At 47.9% G+C, this 17,727-nt stretch overlaps 1 protein-coding gene across 3 annotated transcripts in view; it reads left to right on the top strand.

The window, feature by feature from the left end:
* Positions 1-17,727, top strand: part of FGFR2 (fibroblast growth factor receptor 2) — a 377,174-nt gene that overhangs the window by 325,091 nt on the left and 34,356 nt on the right. Inside the window, exons 16-17 of one of the 3 annotated variants that reach the window (XM_028480979.2) lie at positions 14,749-14,939; positions 17,474-17,618. In XM_028480979.2, the coding sequence (XP_028336780.2) occupies positions 14,749-14,939; positions 17,474-17,618 (336 nt within the window). Of the gene's footprint in view, positions 1-14,748; positions 14,940-16,071; positions 16,220-17,473; positions 17,619-17,727 lie in introns of all 3 variants that reach the window. The other 2 variants (XM_007110550.4, XM_055080920.1) reach the window with 2 other exon arrangements.

Genomic DNA, 17,727 nt, shown 5'->3' with positions numbered 1-17,727 from the left:
ACCCCACAAACTCATGCCCACCCACTGTGCATCCATAAACAAAGGCCTTCCGCCATCGTTTCCTGTGCATGTGCCCTTGGTATTATTTCACATGTGGGCATTTCTTCTCCTTCAATAAAATATAAACTCTTTGAGGAAAGAGACCCCATAGATATTTGAATTGCCCAAAGAGCCATTAAAGAAACTTTGCAAAAGCTTGATTAACCAAATTACATAGATGTGGCTAATTGAAGTTTTAGGTTAACTGAAAATTAAATAGAAAACCATTTTAATTTTCTATCAGGTTAAATTAAATCCATAAGAAACTCTGCCTTAGAAAGCATGATACAGTCCTTATCTCCATTTGTAGGTGTTCAGTGAAAAAAGCAACATTTTGTTATTCAGAAGCCTTAATGTGAAATTTGAAAGGATTTTGTATAATATAGATTCTATAGATATTCATAAAAGCCTGGGTTTTGAGAGCCTTCTTTTCTCACAGAGATATTTGTGGAACGTTTCTCAGTGGGAATCACCGTGTACAGATATTTTACCAAACAAACGCAAAGAGAAGTAACACTCACACATGAGAAGGAAATGGTTAACATTAATGTTGGCATTGATGTGTCATAAGTCTGTTGATCAAAGAGCACACGACTTGGACTTCCCTGGTGGTCCGGCAGTTAAGACTCCACGCTTCCAATGCAGGGGGCGCAGGTTCAATCCCTGATCGGGCAACTACGATCCCACGTGCCGCGTGGCGCGGCCCAAAAAAATAAATTAATTAAAAAAAAAAAGAGGAGCACACCACTTGGATTTCACTTTGGGCCTCGCATATCCTGAGTTTGACATGAAAGTGTTCCTATTCAAGGAAAGGAAGTTTGGGGGCTCAAAGTTCTAAATAGTTAATTTTGGACAAAAGTCATTTACTGTGGGAATAAAATCATCGTGCTACAGCAGTCTTTGGCGATCCTGACTTTGCAGAGATCTACAAATCATTCATGAAGATTGGTTGGGGCCATTCCAGGAATCAGGAGTCATATCTCGGCCACTTCAGCCGCGGGCTCTTGCTTATAGCAGGTTTTAGGTTGAGTTGTTATGTAAAACGTTCAAAAGCCCCTCACCCCACCTCCCCTTTCAGCTTTCTGGCAGCTCATCTCTGTGAAGCCCTGAAATCTCTCTTAGAGTTTAGGGTTGGATTTGAATTGGGCTGCTGAATAATGGAATTGTGCTGTCTAATGTTAATCCCCTGGCAATCAGTCTTGTTGAAAAGAGCGTATGATTCAGTGGTGTAATGTGGAGGGAGTGTAGTGTATGGAGTAATGCAGAGAAAGGCCTGATTATGTCACAAATTTGGGAGATCGCCCAGCTAAACGTGGGCCAATAATGACACAATGCTGGTGGGGAATATCCATTAAAGCTCAACCCCAATGATTTTCCAAGCCTTGAACCTTCTTTATAAATAGAAGCCAAAAGTCAGTGGAGTATAAGACATTTTCAGGAAAGATGGAGGTGTGAAATACTCTCATCTTTGCTCAGAACCCTAGTAATTGCTTTGAGAAGTGGTAATAAAATAAGAATTGAGTCAGCTGAAGAGTGTCAGGCAGACTTACAGGGCTGGCAGACAGTCATCCTGAACATCTCCGCGAATGGAAACAAAAGGGATTCAGGCCTGAACAGTGAATTTCTGGTGGCCTGTAGGTCCAAGTTTAATGCATGGCTGCGTGGTAGCAGCCTCTCAGCTACATCTCTGTTTGACAGAATATCAGAGACTCTTTCCCAGAGAAAGTGAAGTCCTGGGCTTCCCTGGTGGCGCAGCGGTTGGGAGTCCGCCTGCCGATCCGGGGCACGCGGGTTCGCGCCCCGGTCCAGGAGGATCCCACGTGCCGCGGAGCGGCTGGGCCCGGGAGCCGTGGCCGCTGCGCCTGCGCGTCCGGAGCCTGTGCTCCGCAGCGGGAGAGGCCACGGCAGTGAGAGGCCCGCGTACCGCAAAAACAAAAAACCAAAAAAAGAAAGTGAAGTCCTGTCCTAGTTCCCGTTCTCCGAGGTTTTATTTTTGTTGCTATGATACATAGGCTTGTAGTGTGGCTATGACGACGCATCAGGCTGGGTGAGACCTTTTTATTGAAATTCTTCCTTGGAAAAGCGTTCCCATAAGCACTTTAATGTAAAAGCTGTGTCATTTAAGTGACATTCTTGTGTTCTGGAATTAAATAGCAAGCCATTGTTGTGTGTGAGGGCAATGCTTTGGTTTATGGGAGCCCCTTTAGGAGCCTTGCTTGATCCTCATTAAAATTGACACCATTACTTTTCAGCCGTTTACTTGCAAGGGAAAATTAGTGTGAAGTTCCACATCTCAGTAATTGTGGTGATAATAAAACGGGCTCTCCTTAAAGTAGCGAGCTCTGGGAGGTGGCAAGTGTTCGTAGGTCATCAGTGAGTGAGGCTGAAGTGCAGGATTCTGCCTGGGGCCCTGCCGCCAAGAAGCAGCAGCCTGGCAGAGGTCGTTTAACTTTTGCTTTCACTCTCCTCGCGTCTGAAAAGGAAGGTGCTGAGACTCACTAATGTTAGATAAAGGCAGCCTGGCGTTGTGAGCATAGCGGGCCTGTGGGCCCACACACTAGGGGCCAGGCGGACCGGGACAAGTGACTTAGCTCCTCTGAGCCTCTCTCAGATATGACGCCTCCCTCGTTTCTGTGATGGCTGTATCAGTTTCCTAGGGGCTGCTGTAACACATCGTCACAGGCTGGATGGCTTAAAACGACAGGAAATTATTCTCTTGTCCGTTCTGGAAGCCAGAAGTCTGAAGTCAGGCCCTCTGCAGGGTTGGATCCTTTTGGAGATTCCGAGGGCGAATCCGTCCATGCCTGTGTCCCAGCTTCTGGTGGCTGTCAGCAGTTCTTGGCTTGTGGACATGTCACCCCATCTCCAGCTCTGTCTTCCCCGTGGCCTTTTCCTCTCCGTGTTGTCTCAGATGCCCCTCTGCCTTTCTCTCGTAAGGACACCTGTCATTGGATTTGGGGCCCACCTTCAATCCAGGATGGCCTCATCTTGAGATCCTTAACTTAATCACAAAGACCGTATTTCCAAATAGGGTCACGGTCACAGGTGCCGGGGGTTCTAGGACATGGACTCATCTTTGCTGGGGCCACAGTTCAACCCACTATAGTGGGTATGAGAAATCGGTTGGGTAAACAGGTGAAAACCCCCAACTGGTACCTAGGTGGCTAGCAACAAATGCTACTCTCCTCCTTTCCAAACTTGGAAACTCCTTTGAGGCTTAGAAGACATCTTAGATGGCCTTTATTGACTCAACCAGAAGTTTTATTGAACAACCTGGATGCCGTGTTGGGACCGACAGAACCGGCCAGTGGCTGACGGTCACTTGTCCTGCTGAGGTTTCCATCTTTGGTTAATGCTGTCGCCTGGGCTTTCCCAGGACTGAGATAGTTGCTTGAACTCGCAGAAGAGGGCTGTAGAGTTTGAGAGCTTCAGGTTCATCGAGTTGGTCTCGTTACCTCCACCTCTCACCCCATTTTACAACTGGGGACCTCCAGGTTCCGGGCGGGTAAGCGATTTTTGCCAAGGTCTCGAAGGCACTCCAGAGCTGGGTCCTCTCGAATCCTAGATTCACGCTGCGCGCGCCGCACACCACTGTCTCTGTTTCAGGATTACTGTGGAGTCAGCAGCTGCCGCAGCCAGACTCAAAGGCGAACCCCATGTGCAGCTCTTTGTTTCCAAAAAACCCCAGAAAGTGAGAGAGAGAGAGAGAGGGATGGAAGTATCCAGAAGACCAGTTGCTCCTTCTGACTCATAGAGACCCTTTCTTTGGCTTTGAATTATGAACTCTGTCTCCTTTTGATGTCCAGTTCTGCATTCCCAGAGACCAGCAGATAACTTATGAGCTTTTCACCTGGCATTGGGTATTTTGGGGGGTAAAGAGCAGCAGAGGTAGACACGGGTCCTCTGGATTTGCAGAGACCAGCCTTGCCTACTCCTCTACATCTACTTTCCCGAAATTTGTCCTGCCGGGGCAAGAGCTATAAGCAGCACACAGTGTCTGGGTGGCCGGTTGGGAGCCGGTCGGGGCCAGGAGTCCCTTCTGGCTGTGAGGGGATCACCCAGGCCCCTCCGCCGGCCCTGACTTGCGGGGCGGCGGACAGGGACAGCGCTGTCCACTGGCCCTTGACACCAGTCCGCCGTAACTCGGCTTCAGACGTGATGGGACTCAGCCCGAAAGCAAGAAGGAACCCGTCCCGCTGCTGACTGCCACCCCCCAGGCGTGTGTCGGGGAGGAGCGAAGGCTGTTACTGCGGGCGCTGACCCATAGGCCTGACTAAGGGGCTGACGCCCGGCGTTGCGCGCTCGGCAGCCCGTCCCGTGGGAGAGGTGGGGTCAACCGTTTATCGCTTGGGGCAGTCCCGTCCTGGGAAGACAGAGGACCCAGTGTGATCCCTGAGCTCTAGGAAGGGGACTGAGGCAAGTCAGAGCCCCTGAAACCACACTTCTGCTGTGCAGCGGACCTTTCTTTTTGGTGGGAGGTGTCCGGTTGGAACAAAGTAGTGTTTCAGTAAATGAAGAAATGGTGGTCTAGTTCATTAATTAACTGGTTGGTTTATTCGTGAGGCTCTCAAAATTAGGAGCATTCCCAGCCACTTGCTCCTTATGGAAGACCCTTCTCTGTCCTAGTTCCTGTCACATCTTGGCTCCCGGACCCTGCTTTTGTTTCTCTGAGTGAAGAGGGTGGCTGTAGTGCAGGTGGCCTGAAACTGCACAACACCGTGTATCTGGAGATTTGAACGCATTGGACACCTGACTCTCACCTTCCAACTTGTAGCTCTGGTGCATTTCCCTGGCACTCGCCAGGCCTCGGCTCCGCAGAGCCCCTTGGGATTCTCAACTGGAAGCATCTTGACCTAGGAGCTTCCTGGCCAGACCTCATTTGATTTTCCATATTCATGATTTTGATGCCAGTGAATTCTTTTCCACTTCTTGCTCTGAGTTCAAGACTTGGTGTTTATCCTGATACTGGTTCTGCGTGCCAGCTTGACGTTGTGAAATCTAGCTGGAGGAAGGCAGAAAGCCCCTCAACTGAGAATGGATGGATGGAGGTGCCATGCCAGGCATAGGTCACAGCGGTGCCTTCCTAAGTGGGCTTGTTGAAGTGGACATGGAATGGTGGGGCTGTAGTGGGGGTTGTGTAGGAGGCCAAGTCCTGCTGCTTTTGTGGCTCCGGCAGCCAGTACCTCCTCCTCGTCCTAACCGCTGCTACAGCATCAACCCTCAGGGGGGCACCTGAGCACCTCTGGAGGTCCTGGTGGGAATTACGTGGGTGAGTGGTTCAAGTTCTGTTTCCATCCTTTGCTAGCTTTGTGGCCTGGGAAGTCATGGAACTTCTGAACCTCAGTTTTCTCATCTGTAAAATGGGGGATGACACGCTTTGGTAGGAGGGCAGTGCTTTTAAATAATGGGACCCACCAGTGATCTCTAGTCCTGTCATTAGGGGGTCCCACACCTCCTTTCATAGCTCTAAGCCGAGACATGTACACTCAGCTCAGCCCTGGCTAAAGGTGTGGCTGGTCCTCTCCTTTCCTTCAGGACGCAGATTTCAAAACTTCCTTTGGTAGCTACTGTTTAACGAGATTTTGGGTTGCTACAGAGCGACTTTTTATACCTGTTTCACAACAGGTATTTCAGGGGCAAAAGCTGGCCAGTGGGTGGCTGCATCAGCCCCAGATGTACCGACCAGCAGAAAGTGCTTTCCTGCAGGACTGATACCAGCTCGGAGTGTCTCCTTCTGGGCATTGAGGGCAGGTGACGCCTGTGGGTGCCGGCTCCTGGGGTTGAAGCAGGCACTCGCTGGCCTGGGGGGGACCGTGTTAGAACTGCCGTGTCAGCATATGTGCCATGTTCTCTGCAAGCCATCGGTTGCCCTCTGCTCCACAGTTGAGGAAGGAGGCCTTATTGATTGTTTTAGATTCTGGCAGCGGGCCTGACTGAGGTGACTGGGGTGAGGGCTAATATTTGAGCTCTTGTCTGATCTTTGGCGTTGAGTCTGTGGTGTGGGCAAAGAGGATGTAGAAGTGTTACAGACAAGTGAATGACTTAACAGCATTTTGTAAGAGGGTCTCTTCGTCGTAGCTGGAAATAATTCAGGTGGGCGCAGAGGGCGGAGAGAAAGCTTGTTGCTATTAGACTCGGGGCAAGTAAGCTTGGCGTGAAGATGTAAATCCATCCATGGCAGTCAGAGTGCCCAGTAATTTGAGCTAGAACTTAGCAAGATTTTGATCAGTATGTGCTGAATTGAAGTAACAGAAAAACAGCCTGAGTTACTTATATTTGGGGGTATGTGGTTCTTAACATATTGCAAATTCTAATGCAAGGAATCTTCCGAGTTCCTCTCTAAACTTATATATACAGCTTCAATTACCGGTCACCTTTTTTCACAAAAGACCCCAGTTGAGACGTATTATGCCAAATCTCATTAAGATGAGTGTAGAAATGCCAACAAATTCTTCCCCTTTTAAAAAATACTTCCACCAGAATGCTTTTATGGATTCTCCCTCCCTTAGAACACCCTGCTGTCACATTCAGGTCCTGTGTTTGGTTTATTTTCACAGTCAGGGGAAGGTAGGGCAGAAATGACCTATAGTAACAGGGGTGTGCTCCCAAGTTCAAGAGCAGGTTTGAGTTGGAAAGGCAGCATTTAGAGTTTCACCATAGTGAGGTCAGAGTCAGGTTGGAAGTTGGGAAGAGATGGATGAGGGGAGGATGTTAGTGTCTCTCTGGGAAAGTTTTTCTGTTTCTGAGGAGATGAGGACATCAGTGCCTTGGTTTAGAGGGAAAAGATAGAGCAGAGCATTCTACAGGGATTGTCTTTATTGATTGTACTGTAATGTAATGATTAATCCTCTATCTATGGGGCATCCTGTGCTTGGCCTAGAGGGTGTTTGTGACAATTGGTTGAATGAAACACGTGCTTTGGCCTCCTGGGGTTCTCAGCTCACAGTGCAAAAGACCCCAAACTGGGGCTTCCCTGGTGGCGCAGCGGTTGCGCGTCCGCCTGCCGATGCAGGGGAACCGGGTTCGCGCCCCGGTCCGGGGGGATCCCACGTGCCGCGGAGCGGCTGGGCCCGTGAGCCATGGCCGCTGAGCCTGCGCGTCCGGAGCCCGTGCTCCGCGACGGGAGAGGCCACAGCAGAGGGAGGCCCGCCTACCGCAAAAAAAAAAAAAAAAAAAAAAAAAAGACCCCAAACTGCCGCAGTGAGAAGATGATAAATAGGGATGGAGGTTCCTGGATCTTGATAGAACTTCTCCTTTTAGTTTCTTTCTCCTGGAGCCTCCGCCTTAGAGAATTCTCTCAAACAAGGCCTGTAGGAATTCTGTCCATCCCCAATAAATGTGTAAATCACAGGTCAGCTGGTGCCCCAGACATATTCTCCATCATCTCAGCATGAAAGTGGTCTTTTTTAAGATAAGCATTGCATACTATTTGGGAGGACTCTTTTGGAAGTTGTGCTTTTTTTTTGAAAAAGGAATTCCTCATTTTGTTTGGTTCCGTATACACTCTGGACTGAGACTGAAAAGTGAAGGATTTAGTCCTTTAAATCTTACATTTTGGCCAAAAGAAACAAAACCATCTTGTGTGTGAACCATCGCTGAGTGATCAGTGGGTAGTGAGCAGGGTTGCAGGCTGGCCTGAGGCCTCCCATTTGCCTTGGATGGTGAGAAGAGACGTAGAATTCATATTGGAGCCTTTTGTGGTCTGGGTGACTATTTTGAAACTTCTCTTTAGATGATGCTTATAGCAAGGAATTATCTAGAATCACTTTTATTTTCAGGGTCTGAGTTTGCCTCTAAGAAAACAAATGAGGTTTTATTGTTCCACTTCTCCTATGGTTCATTACCAAAGGGAGGCGTTTCTTGTTTGCTCAGATGGGCTGAAAGCTTTTGCTTCTGCTTGACACACCCCAGGAGCAAAGTAAGGCATCTGAGAGATTAGCATGATAGATTTTTCTGGACTTCCTCTAGAAGTAAGGTTTTTTAATGGTGAAAGTTGGTGAAACTGTCAACATTATTACCGTGGACATCTTTCCACGTCTGTACATATCTCTTTGCTTCCTTCTTCGTAGTGGCCTGTATGCTGTCTGTTGTGAACAGAGTATAATTTATTTGTGAACAGAGTATAATTTATTTAATCATCCTCCTTTTACTAGGTATTTAACTGGTGTTCATCTTTTAGTTTCCAGTGACCAGAGAGGCTCCACTGACAAGCTTTGCATATACCTATTTGTTGGGCACCTGGGTGAATATTTTTCTAGGACCTATTTCTGGATCTTTTTTGATATCAACCTTTTCATCCTAAACAGCTTCATTCTGATCGCTGCTGTCTTTGGGACTCCTCCATGGTTTGGTTTTTAGCTTCTTTGCAAATCATTTGAGAAAAGATATTCTAAATCAGAGTTCTGCCTGTGTAACAAGAGGGTATGTTTAATTCCTGGACTTTTTTTTTTTTTTTTCTCTTCTTTTTCTATTGTTTCTAGCATACTCTTCCCATGAAGGGAACCCAGCTCTGCAGACACCAGCTGATAATCTTGCATTCCTGAGAGACGTTGCACCCGCTATGGCAAGTGGCAGGGTACTGAGGCTCCGTGATGGAGCTTCCCAGCGTGACTGCTCTCAGCTGTGTTTACCCCAGCTCCTCAGGAGGGAGCCTGGGGAGACTGATGTCTGAGCTTCGCATCAGCGTGAAAACCAAGCACAATACAGGGGGGGACCTTGTGCAGCGTCTTTGTGTCAGAAGAGAGAAAAGCCTTCATTTAGTCAATGGGACAAGATAAACATGCTTAACTAATTGAGAAGGCAGCTTTTCCATGATCCTAGGACTATATCTTACTCTATGATATTGTCACCTTTGCCATGTCTCTCTCTCTCTCTCTCTTTTTTTCAATTGTGGTAAAATACACATAACGTAAAGCGTACCATTTTAACCGTGTGTAAGTGCGCAGTTCAGGGGCATTAAGTACAATTGTTGTGGAACCATCACCGCTCTCGCTCCCAGAACTTCTTCATCGTCCCAACGCTAGGTCTCCTTTTAACAAAAAGAAGGGCATTTTTGAACCTAAAATTGGCATACCTTTGTGGCTGCCAAAGAGTCTTCAGTTCCAGTTTAACTTTTCGAAGGCACAGAGATCAGGGTATCGTAAACATTTGGGGTGTAAATAACACACGGCCCTGCTCCTGTAATCTGCCCAAGAAGACCTAAATTGACACCCAGCTGGTAGGAGCCACTCAACTCCCAGCCAAATAATACCGTCTATGACATTAATTAAGGAAGGCACCGTGCCTCTGCCTGCTTTGGGCTTCCCAGGCCGTCCTGCTTCAGCCAGCACTTCACCCTGCGTCTCCACCTCATCGAGCAAACACAAAGGAATTAGTGGTGTTTTGCTGCTAGCATTTCACATGGTGCAGCCTCCCTAAGTCACTGAGGAACCTCTGCGCTGGAGGGAAAACACTGTGGCTTTTCCCAAACCAGCTTTTGCTCCCCAGACTTTGCTCTCTCTGCCGAGAAACATGTATGTTTTAGAGGAAGATGGATCCCCAGCCCAGTTCCTCAAGACCTTCCAGAGTCAGATGTCCAAGCGGGAGGAAAATGAGGCTATGTGCAGGATGAAGAAAGAGCAGCAAACCAGTCCCCTTCTACCAAAATGCATTTCCCGCCCCCCCCCCTTTGTTTTTTTAAAGTAATTCCAGGTACCCAGCATCCCTAGTCTGTTCTAGAAGGTGACAAGCAAAATACTGGTTACGCATACTTTGATTCTTTCCGAGAAAGAAAGAAATGTGGTACTCCTTCTGTGGTACTCCTTCTCATCCTATTTCCTAACTGTCCCTTTTCCTCCAGATCGCTTTTGGTTCTGACCTTCTTTTCTGCCCGTCTCTAGAGGATGGATGAAGCTTAGGGAAAACAAAACTCAGAACCCAGCTAGATGTAGCCTGTCTGGTTTGAGGGCATTTGGCACAGTCTTGACAAGACAATGAACTCATTCTACTAATTGTAATTAGCATGAGGTCTTTAGCAGGTTCTTGGGCTCCTCAAACTTCAGAGGCCTTTGATCGGCTCCCCTAATAATCATGCCTCACGCTAACTGGTTTAGTGCGTTTTTTTAATGCAACAAAAGCCACCACCACGACCTCCTCTTGAGAAAAAAAAGGAGGCTGGGCTTTAGAAACAAGAATTCTCAGTTGTTTTCACTTGTTCTCGAAATCGCAGAATGTTCTTTCCTTATTCAGCCCCTTGGAGTTGCTAAGAAACTGCCGTTTTAGAGGAAAGGTAATTAAATTTTGATTTTAATTTAAAGACAGGGAAGGCAGGGTTCTTCACGTTCCTTAAATGAATGGGTGCCCCGAGAGCAGACTTTCTGTTTCCAGATCAGTCCTGGGCAAGCGTTGTGATTGGAGTCTTTTTTGGTGTTCTGCTGCCAGAGAGCGGGGTTTTGAAATGGTTCTTTGCTGCAAGTGCTGCTGAACTTTGGGAAGAAATACTTAGAAGACCAGTGTGTGCTGGGAAACCAGTGACTCTGGGCGTGATTAATTTATAGCTGTAATTTAAGAAGCTGGTTCTCCTTCTGATCCCGGGATGCGTATTTACTGAGTCCGTACAGGAGGCCTCTCTGCCCGGTGGACATTTTTTATGGCCTTTGCTATGTCAGAGCAAAAGTTGTGGATCTCTTATGAGCAAACGTATTATTATGTCCAGGAGAGGATGGGCATGTTATAAAGTTTCAAATGGTCAATTAACAAAGATTTATTCTTTGTCACTCAGGTATTTTCTCTCTCTCTCTTTCTCAATAATTAGCCCTTGGAATGAAGCAGGCTGTGTTCTTCCTGCCTTCCTGGTCCTAGCTTCAGAGCAGGATTTGGAGACAGGCCGTCTGATGTTTAGACTCCTAGCAGCTGGGCCTTCTGGTTCGGTAAAGTGGGCTCATTTGGAGCACTTGACGAAAGGGAGTGAGAGAGAGAATGCGGGGGAGAGAACGTGTTTTTTAAAGCACTCCGGGCTGTGTTTACTACACATTTATTTGGTAGAACCTCATTCCAGCAGGGCAGCCAACTGTCCATTGGCTGCAGCCACACCCTTTGGACTGCCTTCCATTCTGTCTTAATTTGGAGCTCACGCAGGGACCTTAGAATCTCTATTGTTAAGAGTTCTCATCCTCTTTCAGGCCCATGAACTGGCCCCTGCAACCTGCTGAACCCAGAATATGTATTTTTAAACATTTCAGTAAAAACACAGAGGTGAGGTGCTCGTCGGCTTTTCTGTATATGTATTTCACTCCCCCGGTAAAGAGGAAAATCTGTTTGCTATAATATCTGAGAGTTGATCATGCTGTAAGAGACCCTTGCCTAAAACGAAATCCTTCCTGGCGGAGAAGATGTGACTTTTGTTATCGCAGAAGGACAAGAGATGGGCCAGCTCTGGGTTTTAGTCTCTCATCCAGAGATAATTCACTGACTAATTCTTCTTTTTACATCAGCTTGCTGCCCAGAAGAGTTGCAGACCCAAGGGCTTTGGTGTGGCCCAGGGCCGAGGAGAACACATTCGCTGTTGGAGGGTCTTCGTGCCCGCCGTCACTGCCCTGTGCCCACGGTGCTTCCCAGGTGCCCGCTGGGCCGGGCCTCGGAGGGGCTGCCCGCTTCCTGGGGGCTGCCACCCAGCCTGTTCTCCTAGCTGCCATCTGCACCCTGCTTTCACCCCAGCTTTTCAGAAGTTAGAACGGGAGTCCAATCGCTGTCATCCCCTCACTAACGATGCCTGTTCTTAAGGGTCTGACGGACACAAGGAAGAGTGATCACTGAAGGACCTGAGAAAGGGCAGCTCCGTGCTCGGCAGATGCTGGCATCCAGGGACCTTTTCCAAGATGTTTCAGGCCTCGTTCTCCGACTTGTTTAAGGGCAGAGAATAAGGTTGCAAAGGAAATCAAAGCCTGATGTGGAGAAACGAAACATGAGGCCTACTGACTTTTTAAAAACATTTTAAATAACATTCTCTAAGGTTTCATTTTATACTGAAGGCAGCTGTAATAAGTTTTGGAAGGCGGTGTAAGGTTTCGATTACAGAGCGATCCAGCTTGCAGCTTTTGTACCCAAAGTGAGAAAGGGCCGAGGGGGAGTTGGAGTGGCTAAGAGGTTATTTTGAATAAGGTGAGAAAACTTGAAAGGATGAATTCAAGACTGTAAGCGGTAACATTTGGTACGCTGTAATTTGCAAATGCAATAACATGAAACCATTGCAAAGGTGGTGGGTTTTTTTTTTTTTTTTTTTTTGGTGAACATAGTCCGGATAGCAGTGGAATAACTTAATAACTAGAGCTCAGCAGCACGCTGACCACAAGTAAAACAAGACTGCAGCTCCGTCGTGGGCCCTGCCAGTGTTGCCCCAGTGACGAAGTTCTCTGCCGAAGGCTGGCGCAGGCTGGAGCTGTCGTGCCGTATGAAAGACCTCATTGTTCATGGGCATCGTTATTTGGTATTACATGCACAGTGTTTGCTTGTGAAACGATTTATGAGAAACAAGCCTGTTTAAGAAAGAGGACTTGGTTTGAAATTCAGTTGATCTGGCTTATGACATTTAAGATTTTATAGTACCTTTGTTTCTGAGAATAAATATTTAGGTCCACTGTAAATATTTATCTTTGAACATGCAAACACATGCACGCAAAACTGGAAAACTGAGCCAGAGAATGAACTGATACCTGACATTCACTTCTCTGTGGAAAGGAGTAAACTACCTCAATATTTGATAGGCGCAAAGGTGCCTATTTTGTGAGCTTGGCTGGCCGTGTCCAGCCCGGAGGGCAGCGCTCCTTGGGCTTAAATCTCTTGGGAGGAGGCCTGATGGGGAGAGTGTGTGTGGACTTAATTCTGTTCTTCTCACGTGGATGGGGCGAGCCGGGGTTGAACCAGAGCTCTGTCCCTGCCAGCTGCTGGCAGGTCCCTGTAGCATCCAGCTGGCCGCCAGGCTGGACCAGGAGGCTCACAGTGGCCCATCGCTAGGATGGTGTCTCAGCCAAGCAGTGAGTGTTTCTAGTGATGCTTGAAAGGATCCCAGCTTTGAGATTTTCTGCCCACAAAAACTAGGAGCCTCAACTTCTGGGCTCTTTGCTTACTTAGCCTGTGCGGGTGATACTGTGAAAAATGAATGACTTTTTTGGGGATCTGAAATCTTTATCTTTTTAATGTAAAAATATAGGTGTCTGTGAAGTGATGGGAGATTCTGGAATGAAATGTGCTCAGCGTAATTGCCAGCACTTTTTCTTTTTTTCTATTTTCCCTCCCTCCCTTTTTTTTTTTTTTTTTTTTTTTAAGTTTTTACAACCAGCAACAGGCTTATTGCAGTGAAATCAATTTGCACATGGTCTGGCTCTTGTCCAACACATTCCACTAAATGACATTTTCATCTGAAAGCCCAGATATAGAAAGGCTTAGGTAGCCATCATGCTGATTGGCTGTTTCCCGCCCCGTGCGCGGGGATACTTAGGCGCAGCATGGAGACATCCTTGCTGTGTTGGGCCTGTTGGCCTGTCCTCATTTTCCTTGGTGGTGTTTTAGGCTGGAGGGTGAAGGCAGTGGTACCCACAGTGCGGAGAGGGAAACGGGCGGTGGCCCGTGCGTACAGGTAGGTGGGGATGGGGTGATATTTGTGAATGGACGGATGATTGGGTGTGTGACTCTTGACCGAGCTGCTGTGTAGGAAGGTTCCAGTCCAGTTGTGATTATGGGGCCTTTGTGGACAAGATCACCCAGCAGGCTGGTCTGTTACTTGATTCTTGAGGAAGCTGGTGTGTGCTTGCTCCTGCACCTGGATGTGGTTGCCTCTACAGGGTTTCTGCAGAGACCACCTCTGAAGCGGAGAGTTTCCCTAGAGACTGAGGCAGGTGAGGGAGGGGGTGGGAAGTAACTGCTGGCTTCTCCTCTGTGGGGCCTCCTTTAAGACAGCCCGAGACATGGCCAGGGTTTGGGAACCAGTGTCGCTTTTTGTTCTTTCGGTGCCACATCTGAATAAGCTGAGGAATGTCTGTCTGTGCATCTAGCATGGGATGATGTACAGTGACACTTACTACTTATCGAGGAGGTGAATGGGGGCGTGGGACAAAGAATGACCAAATGGAGTGAATGCCACAGCAAAGAGATGAAACCATTTGTTCATAACTTTGGGCCTTAGTTTTTAGTTTATTTTCTTTTTGAGACAATGGATGGAAGTCTTCCCAGAGCATCTTAGAAATGCGCGGGGAGACACTGCCTATAGGCCCCATTTTGGAATTCAGGGCGACTTAAAGTTAGTCTTGTCGCTTCCCTGGGATTGTTAAGCTGACGAGCAAGGTGAGCTTCTGAGAGTGTCCCCAGTGGAATGAGAGAAGAGTCACCTTTTCCCCGCCATTTGTCTTTTAGATTGTCAGAATAAAATCTTATCCCTTGTTCGTCAGGTGGCCACGGACGTCCAGTGACTCATGATGTAGTAAGTTCTTCTCTCAGTTTTCTAAATAAGTCCTCCTTTCACAAGGGTCGCGCCCCAGCTGTCTCCTTTGAAGTCGTTTTTGTTCTGTGTCGGGCCGTGGTGTTATTTCAAAGGAGTCAGCCAGCAGGCTCGAGGCCCTTTTGGCTTGAGTTCACGGTCAGCCTTCTGGACAATACAACTTATTTGTTCGTCTCTCCCCGCCACCCCCCCCTCCCCCGTCCTGTCCCTGCCTCCCCTTCCACCCCTCTCTCCCCCAGAGCGATCGCCGCACCGGCCCATCCTCCAGGCCGGACTACCGGCAAACGCCTCCGCTGTGGTCGGAGGCGACGTGGAGTTTGTCTGCAAAGTGTACAGCGACGCCCAGCCCCACATCCAGTGGATCAAACACGTGGAGAAGAATGGCAGTAAATACGGGCCCGACGGGCTGCCCTACCTCAAGGTTCTGAAGGTGAGCACGTTCTGAATCCAAAGACGCCCGCGGCCGGGGTCTCCCTGATGGCTTCGGCCACAGGTTCTTTGGCTTCCCTTTGGATTTGAGAGAAGACGACTCTCTTACGCGTTCAGCACAGGGTGTGTTTAAGAATTAGCAGATCTTTAGGCTTTGCTGATAACGCCTCAGAAGGGAGACGGGGTGTGGGGAGGACTGCCAAAGCTGGAGTCAGAATAGTTGAGCTATTTATCGGCCCTGAGGTCTTAGACGGGACATTTAGGCTTAGCTGCACATCTACAGAAGTGGTCATGTCTCCCCTACAGGGCGTTATGCGGAGTAAATGGGATGACGATGACGTAGCTGGAAAGCTTTGTAAACTCGGAGGCGTTGTACCAACGTTTATTGTTACACTGATGTTGTTTTCTCTTACTGTCTCTTAATATGAGGTTAGGATCACATTTTAGTAGCCACCTTTTAGAAACAATTTAGATTTTCCTTTTAAGAGAGACCCCTTAACCTTTGAAATCCATTCACACGTGGTTTAGGTGATAAGCTTGAGAAGGTATTCCTGCACTCATGTAACGTTGAACAAGGAAACTTTCTTTCCCCTTGTAGTTCTTATTTGGTTCCCTGCAAGACCTTGTTTTAATGGCGCCAGCCTCTTTATTTTTTAGACCTGTCTTGCTCTTCAAGATGGTGGTAGCAAGCAGCAGTTAAGTCTGTACCAATGCTTCTGAGTGCACTGCCTGCCACGTCTCCCACGTTGAGCTGCTCATAGCGAACGTCCTTTAAAAGAACAACAGTCTTCCCGTAGGACCATAGGAAGCCCAACTCAGAACATTAAACCAATGAAGTGTTCTCTCCAGCTGAGAACACCAAGGATCCAAAAAGCTGGAAAGAGACGACCAGCCTGGGGGACTGTGGACCCGTTCTGCAAGGGGACTGATCACACCCTTCCTCCCCTCTCCACTGGGTCACCTCTGCTGTCCACTAGTTGACCTGTTTTCTTCCTTCTAAACCCACAGCCCTTTGATGTTGCCGTTTAGATGAGATGGAGGTTGTTTTTCTGTGGTGTGTTGGTGGTGGGACCCTAGGTGGTGTGAAGTCCTTCCTGGCTGGCCATTATATTGTTCTCCTATGTCTGTTCCAGCACTCGGGGATAAATAGTTCCAATGCAGAAGTGCTGGCTCTGTTCAATGTGACTGAGGCGGATGCTGGGGAGTATATTTGTAAGGTCTCCAATTATATAGGGCAGGCCAACCAGTCTGCCTGGCTCACTGTCCTGCCAAAACAGCAAGGTAACAACGTTTTTGGTTTTTTTTTGCTTTTGTTTTTGTTTTTGTTTTAAAGAAGGCTGGATATAGAAGCTGAAAAGACTTGGTGCTTTGGGAGACTGCAGGCAGCTTATAGGATAACTCTGTGGTCTTGGTATATTCATCATAATCTTTCTTTGGTGATGCAGCTGGTATGATGCCAGCAGCCATGGAAAAATGCCCACAATATTCAACGTGCTGGCTCTAATTTCTTCTAAAGATTACCTTCCACGCCCACCCAGTTTTTAAGTTGTTCCTTCTGGTTTATCTCGTTCAGGCTGCACATCTCCCATCAGTACTACACATCAGCACCGTTGTAAACACACGGCGGCATGCCTGTTGAATTTGTGGCCTTTGCATAGCAGCAGAATTCATACCTCCTCTGCCCCACATTTTGAAAGAAATACTGGCACGATATAATTGGTTCGACAGAGCATCATTTTCTTGGTTGCGTAACCGATACTTATGGAATACTGTCCTTGACTTTGTTACCCCAGTTCAAGGATGTTCCGTCTGAGTGAGTAAACGTACTCCTGGCCGCTGTTGAAGACGGCAGGTTGCCTTTCTCGATTTGTCATGACTCACATTCAAATGTTTGTATTAAGAAAAGAAAAGAAAGAGTCCGGTTTCTTTGCTACCAAGATCATGCCTTCTTCCATTTTCTTTCAATGCAACGTATGTCAAGATGGTTACGCAGGAGTAAAAAGAACCAGAGCCTGCTAACCAGCACAAACTCCCACGCACCCTGCTGGTTCCCACAGGCCTGGAAGGAGGTGCCAGGTGTCCACTTGGGCTTATCTGTGGTGTGCTGTCCTACGACACGACAGTTTAGACAGAACCATCCTTTTTTCGAGGTGGGAGTCTGCAGCCAACAGGACCAGAACCCAACTTGGACTTCTGGGTGCCATACTTTTGGAAAATCACCCCTATATCCAAAGCAAAGCAAAGCAAAGCAAAGGCCAAGAGAATGGATCTCTGTGGGTTGATTTTTCCATGCCTTTGATCGCATGCATGTATGTCTAGGTGGTGAAGCCAGTGTGGTGACGGGCCTGTGGAGGTGAGCTGCTCCGTGTCGCTCAGTCTCTCTTGGTTGTGGGCTTTGTGGATGGGCTGCAATCGGAATCTTCCGGTGGCCGGTACCCTCCGGAGCCCCCGGTGCGACGCCTCATGGTTCCATGGCCCCCTCCACAATCATTCCTGTGTCGTCTAGCCTTTTCTCTTGCTTTCCTTGTTTTCTAGGCCGCCGGTGTTAATACCACGGACAAAGAAATTGAGGTTCTCTATATTCGGAATGTAACTTTTGAGGATGCTGGGGAATATACGTGCTTGGCGGGTAATTCTATTGGGATATCCTTTCACTCTGCATGGTTGACAGTTCTGCCAGGTATATACTGCTCTTTCTCTCCATGGTTTTTTTCCTCTTCTTGGTTGATTGCTATAAAATTAACACAGCTTCTGTTCTCAGAAATGGCCCCTTTTCCCCTTGCATAAAG

Source organism: Physeter macrocephalus, chromosome 20, assembly GCF_002837175.3.
Source record: "Physeter macrocephalus isolate SW-GA chromosome 20, ASM283717v5, whole genome shotgun sequence".
Taxonomy (NCBI): Eukaryota; Metazoa; Chordata; class Mammalia; order Artiodactyla; family Physeteridae; genus Physeter; species Physeter macrocephalus.
The sequence above is the reverse complement of the archived record's forward strand: the minus strand, read 5'-3'. Positions and strand labels throughout refer to the sequence as shown.